General features: G+C 40.3%; 1 protein-coding gene across 5 annotated transcripts in view; it reads right to left on the bottom strand.

Moving 5' to 3' along the window:
- Positions 1-19243, bottom strand: part of Cfap69 (cilia and flagella associated protein 69) — a 73380-nt gene that overhangs the window by 27172 nt on the left and 26965 nt on the right. For 4 of the 5 annotated variants that reach the window (XM_075956281.1, XM_075956278.1, XM_075956282.1 and 1 more), the window contains 5 exons: positions 15641-15790; positions 15361-15538; positions 12321-12444; positions 1836-1884; positions 1618-1739 (listed from right to left, as the gene is read on the bottom strand). In XM_075956281.1, the coding sequence (XP_075812396.1) occupies positions 1618-1739; positions 1836-1884; positions 12321-12444; positions 15361-15538; positions 15641-15790 (623 nt within the window). The remainder of the gene's footprint in view (positions 1-1617; positions 1740-1835; positions 1885-12320; positions 12445-15360; positions 15539-15640; positions 15791-19243) is intronic. The other variant, XM_075956279.1, reaches the window with a different exon arrangement.

Genomic DNA, 19243 nt, shown 5'->3' with positions numbered 1-19243 from the left:
TACTCTGTAAACAGGGCTTCCTAACAATTATGAGGTTTTAAAACATCTCTACTCAATTCACTAGTGTGGTACTTCATGGTGTACACTCAAAAGGATCAAGATTTGGAGTTGAGTAAATATAAATAAGAATATTAGTTCTAGCATCACTGTGAAAATTCAGTGGACCAGGTTTGAAATACTCCATGAATTATAATAGTGTATATACTGATTATTCCTATTATTGTTGGGTCAAAGACATGTAACGGCAAAACTGAGCTCACTATTGTTCACAATATATTTCAGAAATCTATGTTAACCTTTGTGCTGTTTGGCTCCGCTGCCTATAAAATAATCAGCCAGGGAAAACTGTCTGACAAAATGGAGAATAAGATTTAATTATTGACTTTATACTTATAAGATATTTAATTCTCCACTGTAATAAAACATATTTTATGAGAGGATTTTTCTGTTAAGTACTTCAGAAACAATATGTAAGCTATATACATTGTATATTTGATAGAAATTATAAAATTATAACTTAAATGCAATTAAACTTTCTCTGATTTTGCTATATATTATATATTGACATTCTCAAAAAAAAGCCAAGTCCATTTAAATTGTCATAGTCTAACAATAACAACAATTATACTAACAATATCTCATAATAATCCCCAAGGCAGGTGTTCCCCTCTTCTGGGGCTGAACTACCTGGGATTTAGAGAAACTAAGTATTCCACTTGAAAGCATACTCCTGGAAGGTGACCACATTGAGACTGCACCCACGTAAAGCTCCCTCACCACCCACCTGCTTTTATCTCCTCAGTCCTTCCTTGGTAAAATGACAACTCACGTCCATGAAAAGAACACCCAAGAATTTCAGGTTAGAAGGAAATTTCATTTAATGCAGCAAACATTAAATGCAGTAAAATATTTTTAAACACTTTATGCTCAGCAAAGGCCTTAAGCTCTTAAGAGCCCTGTATGCAAGTGTTCTGGGCTTCAGAAAGGAGGCCTAAGCTCCAGGTGGGGAAGGGGTCTTGGCCAAGGTCACACAGAAGGTGACAAGCAAGAAGTGGGAATTAATCCCAGTGTTCCTCAAATTACATCACACGTGTGAAGTAATGAACACAGCAAGACAAAGGAGTAAGTAAAAATGAAAGATGGAAGGCTTGTGTGGAGAAAACATGGGCTCAACAGGTCTGAGACGGGCCTAACAGAGGCTAGCAATTACCTTCAACGTCAGTCATCCCTCAGCTTGAGAGTCAGAGAGCAGGAGGCCAGATGTGGGAAGCCTGTCTGCGGTGCAGTGGGAGAGACAGGGCTTTCCTTGTCTGCACAACTGGAAAAGAGATGGGACTGTCTGGGATGTTCCTAGTTAGGAGATTTTCATACACTGATAGATCTCTTAGCTTCTACTATTTTTTTTTTTGTGTGTGTGTATGTGTTTCAAAATTAGGTTACTTGTTTCTACTGTTTGCAAAGGACATTTAAATAGTTATAATTCAAACTGATAACTTAGCTACTTTCTATAATAAAGATATGAGTTGGTTAATGAAAGATTTGCGATTGCAACTTTAAAAACTGGGCTATAAACTAAAATGCTTTCATTATTAACTTTTCTGTTTGATTAGTCATTACCTGAACAGTAGTTAAATCTTTACATAAGATCACAATTATATTGAATAGCAATTTCTTCAACTCAAAGTCTTCATAGGAATTAGAAAGCTTAAGACCTTTTACCAAAGGGTTTTGACTTTTAACTGTGAGAGAAAAAAAAGAGAACAAAATGAAAGCTAAACTTATAACTAAAGACTCATCAAGAGCTTACAAAATGCTTGAGGTGGTGCGATTGTTACCTTCACTAAACGTTGCGAACAGTATCAAGTCCCTGGTAAAGCCGCATTCCTGTTACAGACACACAACAGGCAGAAAGAAGAGCGGTTAGAGCAGGAACAGAGCGCAGGGGCCCACATCTGCCTCCCACTCAAGGGCTGCTACGTAATCATTCGAATCTGTGCCACTAACACGAATGAATGAACGTGGAAGTGCGGCAGTGCGCGGTGAGGCAACTCTAACTTACTGACCTGACTTGCTTCTGAAGCATCTCAGAAGCTTTTCCACCAGTCTGTGACATCTGACATGGCATTTGAAGGCCAGACGCCAGCACAACTACCTCTGTGATTCACTGTCTGCACCTTTAATGATACCACGGGGAGGAAAGTCCAGTTCTTTTGGGGAACTATTCCTTCTTTATCCCTAAGGACAGTCAGGAGACTGTACAAACAGTGCGACTTACCACAAAAAGTCCTGAGGAATTATCAGAGCTGCAAATACCTCAGCACAAGGAACTCACTCTTGACAGAGTCACACAATTGGACTTCGTGTAGTAAGGAAAGAACACGGGGAATAAAACCGCACTTATGGATAATTTTCCTACTTCTTCAGGGTTCACTTTGAAACTGTAAGAATGTTATTGCCCAGATTTACGCTCATGGAATTACAGGAACGTTCACAGTGACTGAACTGAGAACTCGCTAACTGGCCATGGTCGGACAGGCAAACATTAGGGTCTACATACACATGGCAGATGTAACTAGGTGCTCTGTTGGACTATGTATACATTTTTGTAGTATAAATTCCATGACATTTTTATGTGGACCTCTTGATGTACACTGACTTCATAGCAAGTCCTTTGAAACCCAACATAGAAAGTAATATGGCAGATGTGTGGATGTTGCTGCAAAATCTCTCTATTCTGTGATCCCAGTCAATGATTTGTTCACTATAATGTACAGGGCGGGGCTGGGGAGTTAAGAGTGCAGGCTGCTCTTACAGATCATCTGACAGCAGCTTCCAGAACCCGCTTCAGGTGGATCAAAACCATCTGGGATTCCTACTCCAAGTGTTCCAAAACTCTTCCACCTCTATGAGCAACTACACTCACAGAGACAAGCCCACACTCAGACATACATACATACATGCAATTAAAAATAGTAAAATAAGTCTTTTAAATATAGAGCAGATTAGCTTCTAATATGGCTGGGTAGTTATGATAAAACAAATCTTTGAGCAAAAAGATAAAAAGTAGCAATCTTGGGCCTATTCTCTTGCAACCTCAGTGGAACTCTGAAACACAGTTTGCTCCAATACTGAAGGGACCTAAGAGGTGAGTGAACAGGAACATGGCGGGACACCCCACTCTCTAGGAGTTCCACAGTGGGTCAAAACCCCAAACTCCTCCCCCGACTACCTTGGCTTTTCTAGACAGTCAGCGGGGAGTTTCCTGTGGGTAGGTACCCCCCAAATCCAACCCTATCCAGTGGCCCCTCCAAGCTACTAACCCCACCCCATTTAAGAGCTGAGAGCTTGCTACAATATGGAGGGGACCAAGAACTTGCTACAACACTGAGGGGACCAAGAAAAAGCCCCAAGAGAGTGAACCAGGAAAGAAGATAGCTACTACAAAAATTGGAACAAGATCCAAGAATTGGACAAAGATGAAATCTGAAGGAAGAGATGGGTAGGTGCCAATGCAAGATTTCCTCCAACAACCTAAAAACCAACATGGTAACACCAGAAAGAACCCAATGGTCATACAAAAGGAAGACTTGATCATCCTAACCCAGAAGAAGTAGAAGAAAACAACTTTAAATATAACTTTATGAAAATGATGGAGACCTTTAAAGAAGAAATGAAAAACTCTCTTAAAGAAATGGAGGAAAAGATGAACAAAAAATTGGAAGAAATTAAAAAATTCCTCAAAGAAACCCAAGAAAACCAAGAAAAAACAATCAAACAGGTGAAGCAAACAGTTCAAGACTTGAAGATTGAAATAGAAGAAATAAAGAAAACACAAACCGAGGGGATTCTAGATATGGAAAATCTGGGTAAACAAACAGGAACTACAGAGACAACTATAACCAACAGAATAGAAGAGATAGAAGAAAAAATCTTGGGTGCTGAAGATACTATAGAGGAAATAGACTCATTGATCAAAGAAATCATTAAATCTAATAAAATCTTAACACAAAACATCCAGGAAATCTGGGACATCATAAAAAGACCAAACCTAAGAATAATAGGTGTAGAAGCGGAGAACTCCAGGTTAAAGGCACAGAAAATATATTCAACAAAATCATAGAAGAAAACTTTCCCAACCTAAAGAAGGATATCCCTATGAAGGTACAAGAAGCCTAAAGAACACCATATAGACTGGATCAAAAAAAAATCCCCTCTCCATATAATAATCAAAACACAAAATGTACAGAATAAAGAAAGAATATTAAGAGCTGAAGGAAAAAGGTCAATAACATATAAAGGTAGACCTATCAGAATTACACCCAACTTCTCAATGGAAACCATGAAAGCCAGAAAGTCCTGGATAGATGTGCCCCAGACACTAAGAGACCATGGATACAAGCCCAGACTACTATACCCAGCAAAGCTTTTAATTACCATCGATGGAAAAAACAAGATATTCCAAGAAAAAAAGAGATTTAAACAATATGTATCCACAAACCAGCCCTACAAAAAATACTAGAAGGAAAACCCCAACCAAAGGAAGCTAACTGCACCCACAAAAACACAGGCGATTGATAATCCCCTACCAGCATAACTCAAAGAAGGGAAACACACAAACACTACTAAAGAAAAATAACCAGAATTAACAACCACTGGTCATTAATATCACTTAATATCAATGTACTCAATCTATAAAAAGACACAGGCTAAGAGAATGGATATGAGAACAGGATCCAGCCTTCTTCTGTATACAAGAAACACACCTCAACCTCAAAGACAGACACTACCTCAGAGTAAAGGGTTGGGAAAAGATTTTCCACTCAAATGGACCTAAGAATCAAGTGGTTGTAGTTATCCTAATATCTAACAAAATAGATTTCAAACTAAAAATCAATCAGAAGAGATGGAGAAGGACACTATACTCACAACAGGAACAATCCATCAAGATGAAGTCTCAATCCTGAACACCTATGCCCCAATGCAAGAGCACCCACATATGTAAAAGAAACATTATTAAAACAAATCACACATCAAACCCCATACACTGATAGTAGAAGTAGTCAACACTCTACTCTCACCAAAGGACAGGTCAACCAAACAGAAATTTAACAGAAAAATAAGAGAACTAACAGATGTCATGAATCAAATGTACTTAACAGACATCTATAGAACATTCCACCAAAGCATAAAAGAATATACCTTCATCTTAGCACCTCATGGAACTATCTCTAAAACTGATCACATACTTGGTAACAAAGCAAACCTCCACAGATTAAAAAAAAATGGAGTAACCACCTGTGTCTTATCGGATCACTGGTGTGGGAGAATTATCTGTAATCTGTCGATCATGTTTTAAATAAACGCTGATTGGCCAGGCCAGAAGTATAGGCGGGAAAACCAGACAGGAAGTAGAGGTGATGCAATGAGAACAGGAGAATTCTGGGGAGGAGGAAGCTGATTCCTCCCAGTCCTGCACAGACCACCGAGGAAGCAGGATGTGACCTGCCAGCTGAAAAAGGTACCGAGCCATACGGCAAAAATAGATCAGAATAATGGCTTAATATAAGTCAAAAGAGCTAATCAGAAGCCTGAGCTAATGGGCCAATCAGCTTTAAAACTTATAGAGATCTCTTTGTGATTTTCTTTGGAGTTTGCTGGCTGTGGGGTACCAGATGAGACAGAAACCCCAATAAGCAGGCCCCATTAATGTTACAGATCATCATGGAATAAAGTCAGAATTTAACAACAATACTACTCTCAGTGAACGACTGAACCATGCCTGGGTCAAGGAAGAAATAAAGAAATTAAAGACTTCCTTGAATTCAACGAAAATGAAGGCACAACTTATCTAATCCTATGGGACACCATGAAAGCAATGCTAAGAGGAAATTCATAGCACTAAACACCAACTTAAAGAAAATGGAGAAAGCTCACATTAGTGACTTAACAGCACACCTGAAAGCTCTAGAACAAAAAGAAGATTCACCCAGGAGGAGAATAAGATGGGAAATAATCAAATTAAAGGCTGAAATTGACAAAATAGAAACAACACAAAGAATCAACAAAACAAAAAGCTGGTTCTTTGAGAAAATCTACAAGACAGACAAACCCTTATCCAATCTAATCAAAAGGCAGAGAGAACATCCAAATTAACAAAATCAGAAAGGAAAAGGGGGACATAGCAACAGACACAGGAAATTCAGAGAATCATTAGGTCATACTACAAAACCCTTACTGCACAAAATTGAAAAATGTAAAAGAAATGGACAATTTTTTAGATAGGTACCATATACCAAAATTAAATCAAGACCAGGTGAGCAATTTAAATAGACCTATAAACTGCAAGGATATAGAAGCTATCTTCAAATACCTCCCAACCAAAAATAGCCCAGGGCTGGATGGTTTCAGTGCAGAATTCTACCAGAACTTCCAAGAAAAGCTAATACCTATACTCCTCAAAGTGTTCCACATAATCGAAACAGAAGGAACATTGCCAAACTCTTTTTATGAGGCTACAGTTACCCTGATACCAAAACTACACAAAGACTCAACCAAGAAAGAGAATTACAGACCACTCTCACTCATGAACATGATGTAAAAATACTCAATAAAATACCAGCAAACCGAATCCAAGAACACATCAAAAAAAATCATCCACCATGATCAAGTCGGCTTCATCCCAGAGATGCAGGGCAGGTTCAACATACAAAAATCTATTAATCGATCATATAATAAACTGAAAGAAAAAACATATGATTATTTCATTAGATGCTGAACAAGCAATTGACAAAAATTCAACACCCCTATATGATAAAGGTCTTGAAGGGATCAGAGATACAAAAAACATATCTAAACATAATAAAAGCAATATACAGCAAGCCAGTAGCCAACATCAAATTAAATGGAGAGAAACTCAAACTATTCCCACTAAAATTAGAAACAAGACACGGCTGTTACTCTCTCCATATATCTTTAACATAGAATAAAGTTTTGGCAATAGCAAATAAGACAACAAAAGGAGATCAAGGGGATTCAAATTGGAAAGGGAGAAGTCAAATTTTCATTATTTGCAGATGATATGACAGTATGTATAAATGACTCCAAAAACTCTACCAGAGAACTTTTACATCTGATAAATACCTTCAGTGAAGGATACAAGATCAACTCAAAAAAAAGTCAGTAGCCTTTCTATACACAAATGATAAAGAAGCCGAGAGGAAAATCAGAGAAACATCAACTTTCACAGTAGCCACAAAGAACATAAAATATCTTGGGGTTACACTAACCAAAGAAGTGAAATACATATTTGACAAGAACTTTAAGTCTTTGAAGAAAAGAAATTGAAGAAGATACCAGAAAATGGAAAGATCTCCCATGCTCTTAGATAGTAAACACAGTAAAACTGATAATCCTATCAAAGCAATCTATAGATTTAATGCAATCCCCACCAAAATCCCAACATAATTCTTTATAGACCTTGAAAGAAAAATAACCAACTTCGTATGGGAAAAAAAAAACAGGATAGCCAAAACAATCCTGTACAATAAAGGAACTTCCGGAGACATTACCGTTCCTGACATCAAGCTTTATTACAGAGCTACAGTAATGAAAACTTGGTATTGGCATAAAAACAGAGAGGTTGACCAATGGAATAGAACTGAAGTCCCGGACATTAATCCACACACCTATGAACACCTGATTTTTGACAAAAAAGCTAAAATCATACAATAGAAAAAAGAAAGTATCTCCAACAAATGGTGCTGACATAACTGGATGTCAATATGTAGAAGAATAAAAATAGATACATATCTAGTGGCAGGCTTAAAACTCAAGTCCAAATAGATCAAAGACCTCAATATAAATATGACCATATTGAACCTGATAGAAAAAAAAGTGGGAAGAAGTCTTCAATGCATGGGCACAGGAGACCACTTCCTAAATATAACCCCAGTAGCACAGACAATGAGAGCGACAATAAATAATTGGGACCTCCTGAAACTGAGAAGCTTCTGTAAAGCAAAGGACACAGTCAATAAGAGAAAAAGCAGTCTACTGAACGGGAAAAGATCTTCACCAACCCCACAGCAGGCAAAGAATTGATCTCCAAAATATATAAAGAACATAAGAAATTAGACATTAAAATTCTAAATAACCCAATTAAAAAATAGGGTTCAGAACTAAATAGAGAGTTCTCAACAGAAGAACCTCAAATGGCCAAAATATACTTAGCCTTAGCCATCAGGGAAATACACATCAAAACAACTCTGAGATACCAACTTACACCTGTCAGAATGACGAAGATCAAAAACACCAATGATAGCTTATGCTGGAAAGGATGTGGAGTAAGAACAACACTGATCCACTGCTGGTGGGAATGCAAACTTGTGCAGCCACTTTGGAAATCAGTGTGGTGGTTTCTCAGAAAAATGAGAATCAACCTACCTCAGGATTCAGCAATGCCACTCTTGGGCATATACCCAAAAGATGCTCAATCATACTACAAAAACATTTGTTCAACTATGTTCCTAGCAGCATTATTTGTAATAGCCAGAACCTGGTAACAACCTAGATGCCACTCAACCAAAGAATGGATAAAGAAAATGTGGCACATTTAAACACTAGAGGACTACTCTGTGGTAAAGTACAATGACATCTTGAAGTTTGCATGCAAATGAATGGAATTAGAAAACACTATCCTGAGTGAGGTAACCCAGACCCAAAAAGATGAATATGGTATGTATTCACTCATAATTAGATACTAGATATAAACAAAGGACACTGAACCTATAGTTCATGATCCTAGAGAAGCTAAGTAATACAATGAACCTTAAGAAAAACCTATATAGATACACCTGGAAAGTGGAAACATACAAGATCACCTGACAAAATTGGGAGCATGGGGGTGGCGGGAAGAAGGGAGCGTAGAAGGGGAACAGGAGAGGAGAAGGGAAGGGTTGAGGAGAACTTGAGGGAATGGGATAGTGGAGATGGAGGAAGGACAGAGATGAGAGCAAGGAAAATGATATCTTGATTGAGGGAGGGAACCATTGCAGAGTTAGCAGAAACCTGGCTCTAGAGAAATTCCCAGGAATCCACAGGGATGACCCCAGCTAGGACCCTAAGCACTAGAGTAAAGGGGCCCAATATTGACTTGCCCTGTATTCAGACTGATGGATATCTTAAATATCACCATAGAACCTTCATCCAGTAACTGATGGAAACAGAGGCAGAGACCCACATTGAGCACTGGACTGAGCTCCTGAAATCCAGTTGAAGAGTGGGAGGAATGAAAATATGAGCAAAGAGATCAAAACCATGAAGGGTTCATCTACTGAAACAGTCTAAAACCTGAGTAGCTCAAAACCCGAGCTAATGGGAGCTCACCAATTCCAGCCAGACTGGGAAGGAATAAGCTTAGGACCAAACTAGTCCCTCTGAATGTGGTTGACAAATGCATGGCTGGGGCAGACTGAGGGACCACTGACAGTGGCACCAGGATTTTTCCCTACTGCATGTACTGGCTTTTTGGTATCCCATTCTCTTTGTATGTATACCTTGCTTAGCCTAAATACAGTAGGGAGGGCCTTGGAACCTTCCACAAAGCAATGTGCCTTACCCTCTCTGAGGATTAGATGGGGGTGGGGTGGTACGGTGTGTGGAGGGAATGGGAGGAGGGGAGGTAGTGGGAACTTGGATTGGTATATTTTAAAAAAATAAAAATAAATCAAAACAAAAAAAAGTAGCAATCTTTTGGTCAAGAGAGAGTAGACACAGGGAGAAAGTTAGAACTTTGACAAAGACTGAAGAATAAGTCACTGTGTAAATTACATATCAACTCCTTTTTAAAATAATTTTTAGCCTGGCAAGCAATTCCCATGCTAGACCTTGTGGGATGCTAAACTCAAAGATAACCCTGTAGTCTACATGACCACTGAATCAGAGGACTGAGGCAGCCACAGCCACTAGAACGAAAGGTACAGTCTCCTAAAGGAGAAAGCCAGAAGGGGATCTCAAATATGCATACAAATGCTTCACCTGTTTCTGAGCACTGCCTGAGCTGTCCAAATACAAAGAATGCTACACACCATAGCTACGGCTAGAGGAACCACACTGGGATTGATGGATCTCAGTTGGATACATCACAGTTGGAACACATAGATGGATGAATGCACACAAGTCCAATGTCCACTGATGACCACACTGAAAAGTGTTCTCCAGAGGCCTAGATTAGAATCCACATAAAACACTCATAATGACTGGGAACACAGGAATGCTGCATAAAGGCAGAGACTGTACAAAGGAATCGAAGAAGCCTAGGGCTATAGATTATGAAAAAACCCTGTCCACCATGAAGAAAGCCCTGGGTTTGATCTCCAGAACTGAAAAGGAGAGATACTCTAATACCTGAAGTAAAAACACAAGAAAAGATGACCAGGCTGTCAATGGCTGTGACAGCGAAACTCAGCTCATTTAAATATATGGACCAATCCAATCATCCAATCTGAGGACGAAAGAGAAAAACTGTTGAAAACTGTTTATACCCATATGAGAAAATGTAAAAAATAATCAAATGTAAGGTAATTGGAATGCTGGAACAAGAGGGAGGGAGAATGAACTAAACTAATGATGAAAATAATGGCCCAAATTTGATCAAATTTGGTGAAAGAATTACATATGTAGGAAACTCTATATAAAGAATAGACACAAAAGGAATCATGCCTTGGCCCACTGTAGTAAAACTGCCGAACACCAAAAATCGAGGGGAAAAATCTTGAAAATGGAATTTAAAAGACACTTTTCATATCAGAAAGGAGGAATTTAAATGGCAAGTACTTACAGGAACAGCCGAGAGCAGAAGACAGCAGAACATGACCGTTCAAGTGCTAATTGTGATTTTTTTTCAACCGAGGAACATAAATTGCAAGAATTAAGGTGGAATTTAGATATTTTTAGATAAAAGAAACCCTAAAGACTTTGTTGAAAGCAGGCAGCACATTTGTGCCACATGAAATAATCAACAAAGTCCTTTTATTCAAAAAGAAATGAAGCTGCATGGACAGGAAACCAAGAAAACTGCCAGAAAGAATGAATCTCTAAGTGGATGCCAGACTTGCACAGGAGCACAACAGAATGGCAGTGAGGAAGAGCCGCGGTGCCTGTCCTGACACTAAAACACGCCTGCGCACCAAAATAAAACACAACTGCGCACCGCAGTGAAACACAACTGCGCACCGCAATAAAACACGCCTGCGCACCGCAATAAAACACGACTGCGCACCGCAATAAAACACGACTGCGCACCGCAATAAAACACGCCTGCGCACCGCAATAAAACACAACTGCGCACCGCAATAAAACACAACTGCGCACTGCAATAAAACACAACTGCGCACTGCAATAAAACACGCCTGTGCACTGCAATAAAACACGCCTGCGCACTGCAATAAAACACGACTGCGCAATAAAACACAACTGTGCACCGCAATAAAACACAACTGTGCACCGCAATAAAACACAACTGCGCACTGCAATAAAACACAACTGCGCACCGCAATAAAACACGCCTGTGCACTGCAATAAAACACACCTGCGCACTGCAATAAAACACGACTGCGCAATAAAACACAACTGTGCACCGCAATAAAACACAACTGCGCACTGCAATAAAACACAACTGCGCACTGCAATAAAACACGCCTGTGCACTGCAATAAAACACAACTGCGCACTGCAATAAAACACGACTGCGCAATAAAACACAACTGTGCACCGCAATAAAACACAACTGCGCACTGCAATAAAACACAACTGCGCACTGCAATAAAACACAACTGCGCACTGCAATAAAACACAACTGCGCACCGCAATAAAACACAACTGCGCACCGCAATAAAACACAACTGCGCACCGCAATAAAACACGCCTGCGCACCGCAATAAAACACAACTGTGCACCGCAATAAAACACAACTGTGCACCGCAATAAAACACGACTGCGCACCGTAATAAAACACAACTGCGCACCGCAATAAAACACGCCTGCGCACCGCAATAAAACACAACTGTGCACTGCAATAAAACACGACTGCGCACTGCAATAAAACACGACTACGCATCGCAATAAAACACAACTGTGCACTGCAATAAAACACGCCTGCGCACTGCAATAAAACACGCCTGCGCACCGCAATAAAACACAACTGCGCACCGCAATAAAACACGCCTGCGCACTGCAATAAAACACGCCTGCGCACTAAAACACAACTTACAGTACCCTTACCACTTTCCCCATTAAAGTGAATGCAATCCGATGCATACTTACAATCATTGGTGCTCCAGGGTTCTGAGCTATAATCGTAGTGATAACTAATATATCATTTCTAAGCTGATGGTCGTAATGACTATGGCCCCTCATAAACAGATTTTTAAATACTTCCTTCAAAGCCCTGGAAAATAAAATATTAAAAATGATATTGTTATAGGCAGAATGTTTGTGCGTTTTTCAAAATTCGTTTGTTGAAATCCTGCCCTGCATGAAGGTTTGGGAAGGTGGGTTTAGGAGAAGCATTTAGACCAACAAGGCAGTCATAAAGGAATCACTGTGCCCAGACCAGGACTGCAGGGGGCTCTCCTGCGGCTTCACTCCCTAGATGAGCTGTCAGTGCTCTCTGATCTGGAAGAGTGCCTTTGCCAGAACTGCCCGGCTGGAGCCCTGAGTCCCTAGCCTCTAACACTGTTTATAAAGTACAGCTTTCTGACACTTCTTTAAGGAAAGCTGAACTGAGACACATTCTATGGGAATACTTACGTCTCTACCAACAAAATCCTACTCTTAATTTTAGACCTTTGACCAAAGTGTTCCTCATGGTTTTTATCCTCCCCAACCTGCCCCTGATTCACGGCAATATACCAGATAAGAACCCACTAATCTAACCACCCACAGATGGACATGGGACTGTGTTACAAGATTTAACCACATCATGCCAAAGGCACTCAAAGCTGCTCTTTGTTCTTTGGATAAAGACCTTGTTAGCTGGCTTCCCAGGGCTCAGACGGCCCGGCTCTTGCTCTCCCTGAACCCTCAGCTCCTAATAGCCTGCCTTATTCTTCTGTTCTTGGACTAAACTTCTTGCAGGTTTCATTTTTTTTATTTTTTCTGAATCTGATTTTTAGTTCTCTTTTCCTGTGTGAGATGCTCTCTGCAGGTAACTGTGACTGTCTCCTAACTGCTGAGATGCTGCTGGGGTTATTGAGAATGAGGATCATAAACCATGCCCTCAACTCCAGGGCAGGTGCCTTCTGTAGTGGGCAGCCACTGGCTTGCCTCTTGGGGCCCATGCGCAGCTTCTCCGGAACATCACGACCCTTATTTTTCATGGCATTTGCTCTCCCCAGCTTGTGGCTACAGCAGTGGTTCTCAACTTCCTAATGCTGTGACCCTTTGCTACAGTTCCTCACGGTGTAGTGACCCCAGCCATAAGATTATCCTACTTGCTAATTCATAACTGAGATTTTGCTACTGTTATGAATCTTAATGTAAACATCTGATATGCAGGCGAACTAAAATGTGACCCTGGTGAAGGGTTGTTTCACCCCAAAGGGTTGTGACCAGGATTGAGAATCGCTGTTCTACCAGGATGAAGGCAGAAGAGTAAAGGCAGCGCCAACAGACAGGGAGGCTCTAAGTCCTCACATTTGCGGAACTCTCAGTAACGAGGCTCACGAAATCAGCTTATTATTTTTTAATTGCATCCTCATCAGTTGGTGTTCTAGTTTCTTTTCTGTTGCTGTGGTAAATCACCAACCAAGAGCAACTCGCAGGAGGAAAGGAGCTATGTGGCTTACGCATCCAGTTCCTAGCTCATCACTGAGGGGAAGGCAGCGCAAGAACTCGAGCAGAAACCGATGGTAGAATCCATGGAGGAAGAGTGCTAGCTGGCTCCCTCATAGACTCATGCTTAACTGGCTGTATCGTATGCTCAAGAAACACAGTCCAGGGGATGGTGCTGTCCATGGTGGGCTGGGCCATCTCAGATCAGTTCCAATCCCTCAATGGTGACTCCCTTCTCAGTACTTACAGACTGTGCCAAGTTAACACTTAAAGATAGCTAGGACGGTAGGGCTGGGGTTGGGGTCACTTGAAAACAGAAACACGTTCATCCATCTTCTTCTGCAAAAAGATGCAATACCTTGCAAAAATCTCTTTCATTATGTTACGTTTATTATACTTTTAAAAAAAATTTCTTACATACTTGTTTTTCTCTGCAAATATAAGAGGTCCATGAAATGTTTTAGTTTATTTTTTAATTAAAATTTTATATTACTGGTTGGGATGTAAAAACAAAAAATAAACATCCAAAATTATTTTTAATTTAATATGTGTGTGTGTGTGTGTGTCTATGCCCTACATGTATGTATGATGCCCATGGAGGTCACAAGAGGGAACTGGATCCCCTGGGACTGGAGTTATGAGCTGCCACGTGGGTGCTGGGAATCAAACCCACATCCTGTTGAAGAACTTTACTGCTGAGCCAACTCTATTTTATTTGAATTTTTGACATGGGGTCTCACTGTGTAGCTGCTTAGCCTGCAGCTCACTCCTGAACTCACAGAGCTGTGCCCTCCTCTGCCTCCCAAGTTCTGGGGTTAAAGGTGTGTTGCTAGCACACCCAGTTTTTAGTTATATTTTTATGATCTCAGACTGATCATAGCAAACAGACAATAACCATCTATTGAATATGAATAATTTAGCAACTTGAAAACTTACATTTAATTGACAATTTAATTATAGAACTAGAAATGTGGTAAGTACTAATCAGAACTCTAATGAATAAATAGTTACAACATTCTAATTTTATAGCTGGGTGGTGGTGGCGCACACCTTTAATCCCAGCACTCAGAGACAGAGGCAGGCAGATATCTGTGACTTTGAGGCCAGCCTAGTCTACAAGAGATAGTTCCAGGACAGGCTACACAGAATACTGTCTCGAAAAAAGCCAAAAAAATTTCTACGTTTACTTTATCCATCTGTAAAGGCACAATCAACTCCAGAGTTCGATACTTTGAGAGCATCCTACTCGACAACTGTGGCTTCTCCAGGGCATGGCAGTACACACTTACATGTAATCCCAGTCCTGGGGAAGAAGAGGAGGGAGACCAGCCGCACTCAACTATACTGCGAGTTCTAGGCCAGCTTACTACACAAGAACAAAAGAGTGTAGCTTCTTCTATTTCTGCAATGGCATGAGACACAGCCATCAGATGAATCAAAAGTTCAGTCAAACACAGATTCAAAGTTTAGTTATCTATGACTGGCTATGGTTCAAGGCAAATGACATTCCTATCTACCCACATACACTTACAGCAGGCATTCCAAGTTACTAAGCTGTTGTATAATTTCATCTTTTGAAGATTTTTCCAACAAATTCCAAAGTATTTCTGATGAACGAAATAGAAGCTGTCCTGAAGGATCTGGGTCATTGAGGTGAGCACAGATTCTTCCGGCGGCTTGGGCTTTCACCATTAAAGTGCAATTAGCTTCTGAAAATGAAATTTAACAAACTATTTATAGTGCATCGTCTTTTAGAGAAAAAGAAAGCTAGCGGACAATGGAACGTTTAAATTCAGCAACACCATACACACCGGAAGTCGAGAGATGCTGGAGAACTTTAAGAACCCACAGCTTCTCAACAAGCTTGGTTTCCATCAGGAACACAGACTGGACCATTGCTTTCGCCAGTCCTCCAACTTCAGCCATCTTAACCTTGTAGGATGAGCTCACCTGCTGGTAGCCTAACACCACAACAGGGACAGTTACTTCACAGAATGACCAGTTACTATAGAAACAATGTAAAAAACGTTTGAGAGAACATACAGCATCTAAAACGTGTACAGTATAGGGATAGGAAGGTTTCCTATAAAGGGATAGACAGTATATATTTAATCTTTGCAGGTTATTACAATATGTGCCTCGACTATCTAGCTCTAGATTTGTAGCATGATACAATAGCAAGAATAAAGCCATAAATAAAATGAAAAAAGGGACATGGTTGTGTCCAATAACATTTAATTTGCAATATGCCATGGTCTTTTGTCCTTGAAATAAACCCACAGATTTTGGAAATACATTTTAAATTCTAAAAAACAAAACCCAAGATTGTGTCAGTAAGTAATAACTTTCTGTAAAGGCAAATAGCATGGCTCCAAATACTTTACATTTTCACTATATGTGACAATGAACTACTTCAACTCTTTCAAGAGATAAGAATTACATCATATCAGCAGTAAGTAAGAGGGGAGAAGTAAATGACTGGGAATGCAGGGGTATTTTAGGGGAGCTGAACATGACTTACAAGAGTTTCCTTCTGCTGTAGGTCCTAGGAGACACAATGTCACTTTTGCTCATTGTACAGGTGCCTGCCTCATTGTTTGTAGCCGCAGGGAGTAAATGAACACCACGGGAGGGTGAAGCTGTTTTCCCCAGTGGTCTCTCTTACAACTCCCTGACATTGTGACTTTTGAAACCAACTAGATTCTTTTTTTTATAAATTTATTTATTTATTAAAGATTTCTGTCTCTTCCCCGCCACCCAATTCCCTCCCCCTCCCCCAGTTAAGTCCCCCTCCCTCGTCAGCCCAAAGAGCAATCAGGGTTCCCTGCCCTGTGGGAAGTCCAAGGAACCCCCACCTCCATCCAGGTCTATTAAGGTGAGCATTCAAACCGCCTAGGCTCCCACAAAGCCAGTATGTGCAGTAGGATCAGAAACCCATTGCCATTGTTCTTGATTTCTCAGTAGTCCTCACTGTCCGCTATGTTCAGCCAAAAGAGGAGCATGAGATGTACTCACTCATATTTGGTTTCTAGCCATAAACAAAGGACATTGAGCCTATAATTAGTGATCCTAGAGAAGCTAAATAAGGAGAACCCAAAGAAAAACATATAGGCATCCTCCTGAATATTAACCTTCATCAGGCGATGAAAGGAGACAGAGACAGAGACCAACTAGATTCTTTAACCATGACATTGTTCTAGATGTCTGTCAGTTTGTCCTAACTTTCTGAGTTTGGTCTCCGGGCCATAGACAAGGCCCTGTCCATTCCTGAGATGGGTTATCTGGGGTGTGCCCTGCATGCTCACCGTGAGGCTGGAGAGATGGCTCACCAGGGAAGAGCATGAGAATTTGAATTTGAATCTCTAACACAAAGGTGAGAAGCTTGGTACAGGCTGGGCATGGTGGCACACGCCTTCCGTTTCAGCACTCAGGAGGCAGAGGCAGGAAAAGCTCTGTGAGCTCTCTGCTAGTCTGGTCTACACAGATAGTGCCAGGCAGCCAGGGGGACATAGAGGCACTATGTCTCAACAACAACAACAACAACAACAACAAACAAACTTAAGAACAACAAAAACAAACATAAACACAAAAAAGCATGCCATGGCCACACATCTGCCTGTGACTCTAGGGCTTGTGGGTAGTCTGGAAGGTTTCTGGGGCTTACAGGCTACCAGTTTAAGTCTAGGTTTAGTAAGAGACCCTGTCTCCAAGGATTAGGAAGTGACAGAGCAGGACTCCCAATGTCCTTAGCTACCTATACACATATGTGAGCATATATCACACATACATGTACCATACACATATACAGCACACACACACAGATACATACAAAATTTAAACCATGAAAATACAAAGGAGAATAAAAGTTGCTTATAATTTTACCATTTAAAGGTAATATTAACATTCAATATATTTCTTGCTGTTTATTTTTAATATATGAACATAATTTTCATAGCACATTCCATACAGAATTCTATATTCTACTGTAGCTCACCAACAAAATACTTTCCCAACTCATGATTTTAGTTGTATAAGTCTTTCATAGGGATGACCTGAAGTGCTTTACACTTGAGTATACATTGAGTTTACATTTCTATACAAGGACACAGTAACAGCCAGCCTCATGGACTATATATATTTCCCAATCACTCTGCTGAGGATTTTCTAGCTCTGGTCCCAGACATCCAGCCATGACCATGACTTGGAACCAACTTAGTAAGGGCATTGTCTTCAACTCCCAATTTCCAGGTTACACTCACTTCCCTGTACCTCAAAACTTCTCTGTCTTAATTCATGTACCACTGTCTCCCTCCCTCCCTTCTTCCCTCCCTCTCTCCTCCACTACATCTGGCTCTAAATTAAGTTTTAAGATATTTCTGTTTTATTTGAATTCTGTTTCTTTTGGTACATGTTTGTCGCAATGTGTGCCATGACCCATGTGTGCCAAGGCAAGTGCGTAGAGGTCAGAGGACGGCCTAAAGGAGTCAGTTCTTTCCTTCCACTAAGTGGGTCCGAAGGATTGAACTAAAGCTGCCAGCCTTGGCAGATGGTAAACCACTGCACCATCTTGCCAATCCTGTTTCCTTTTCTTTAAGAGGTCTCTATTTTGCTGAATTAATTCTAAGCTTGTGCTTACAACTTCTCATGTTCACTTTGAGGATTTTGCTTTTCCACTTCCCACTTAGGAACTTGTAGTTTATCTGCCTGCAAGCTTCATTTCCACATCCTAAAGCTAACAACAAAAGTCAAACAACCATTCATTGATCTTGCTACTGGCTAAGTTGCTGGTTCCCCATTGTCTTGTTTGCTTTACCATTTCAATTCTAAATACAAGTTTGTATTTATGAGTTGCTTCGCTCCCAAGTGACTGCTCTGTTCTCATAACCCTTTCATATTGCTATAGGATCAGCACTGTCAATAGACCTCACACATTCACCACAGCTTTCTAGGGATGGCATTAGCTTGGTTTTTCCATCCATCATTACAGAAATTTCTTCAGTACTGATACCAAGACCACCTTTCTTCACAAAACGTTTCATTCACTAATTCATTTCATTCATTCATAGCTGTCTTTCGGCTTCTTTCTCTGTAAACACAAATTGACTTATTTCTTACTTTTGAATATTTCCTTCAGGGTGAGTATTTTTATAGAAGAGGCTACACCAATTATTTTGCTTCATGCTCGTCCAGGTACACTGACAGGCTTATTCTACCCTAAAAATCTTCATGAGCCTTTGACATTACTTGTGACAACTGAAAGTTTTAAAAAATATTTTTTCACACCAACACGCTGTGGAGCGCATTCTGACACAGGACTCCAGTGAGGACTTTGCGTAGTTTTTCTATGAAGGTGTTTCACTATAGTGTTCTATAAATTGAATCAAGATAACTAGAGCTGTTCCACAGTTAAGTTA

This window comes from Microtus pennsylvanicus, chromosome 22 (assembly GCF_037038515.1).
Source record: "Microtus pennsylvanicus isolate mMicPen1 chromosome 22, mMicPen1.hap1, whole genome shotgun sequence".
Taxonomy (NCBI): domain Eukaryota; kingdom Metazoa; phylum Chordata; class Mammalia; order Rodentia; family Cricetidae; genus Microtus; species Microtus pennsylvanicus.
Note: the sequence above shows the minus strand (reverse complement) of the source record. Positions and strands in the feature narration are given on the sequence as shown.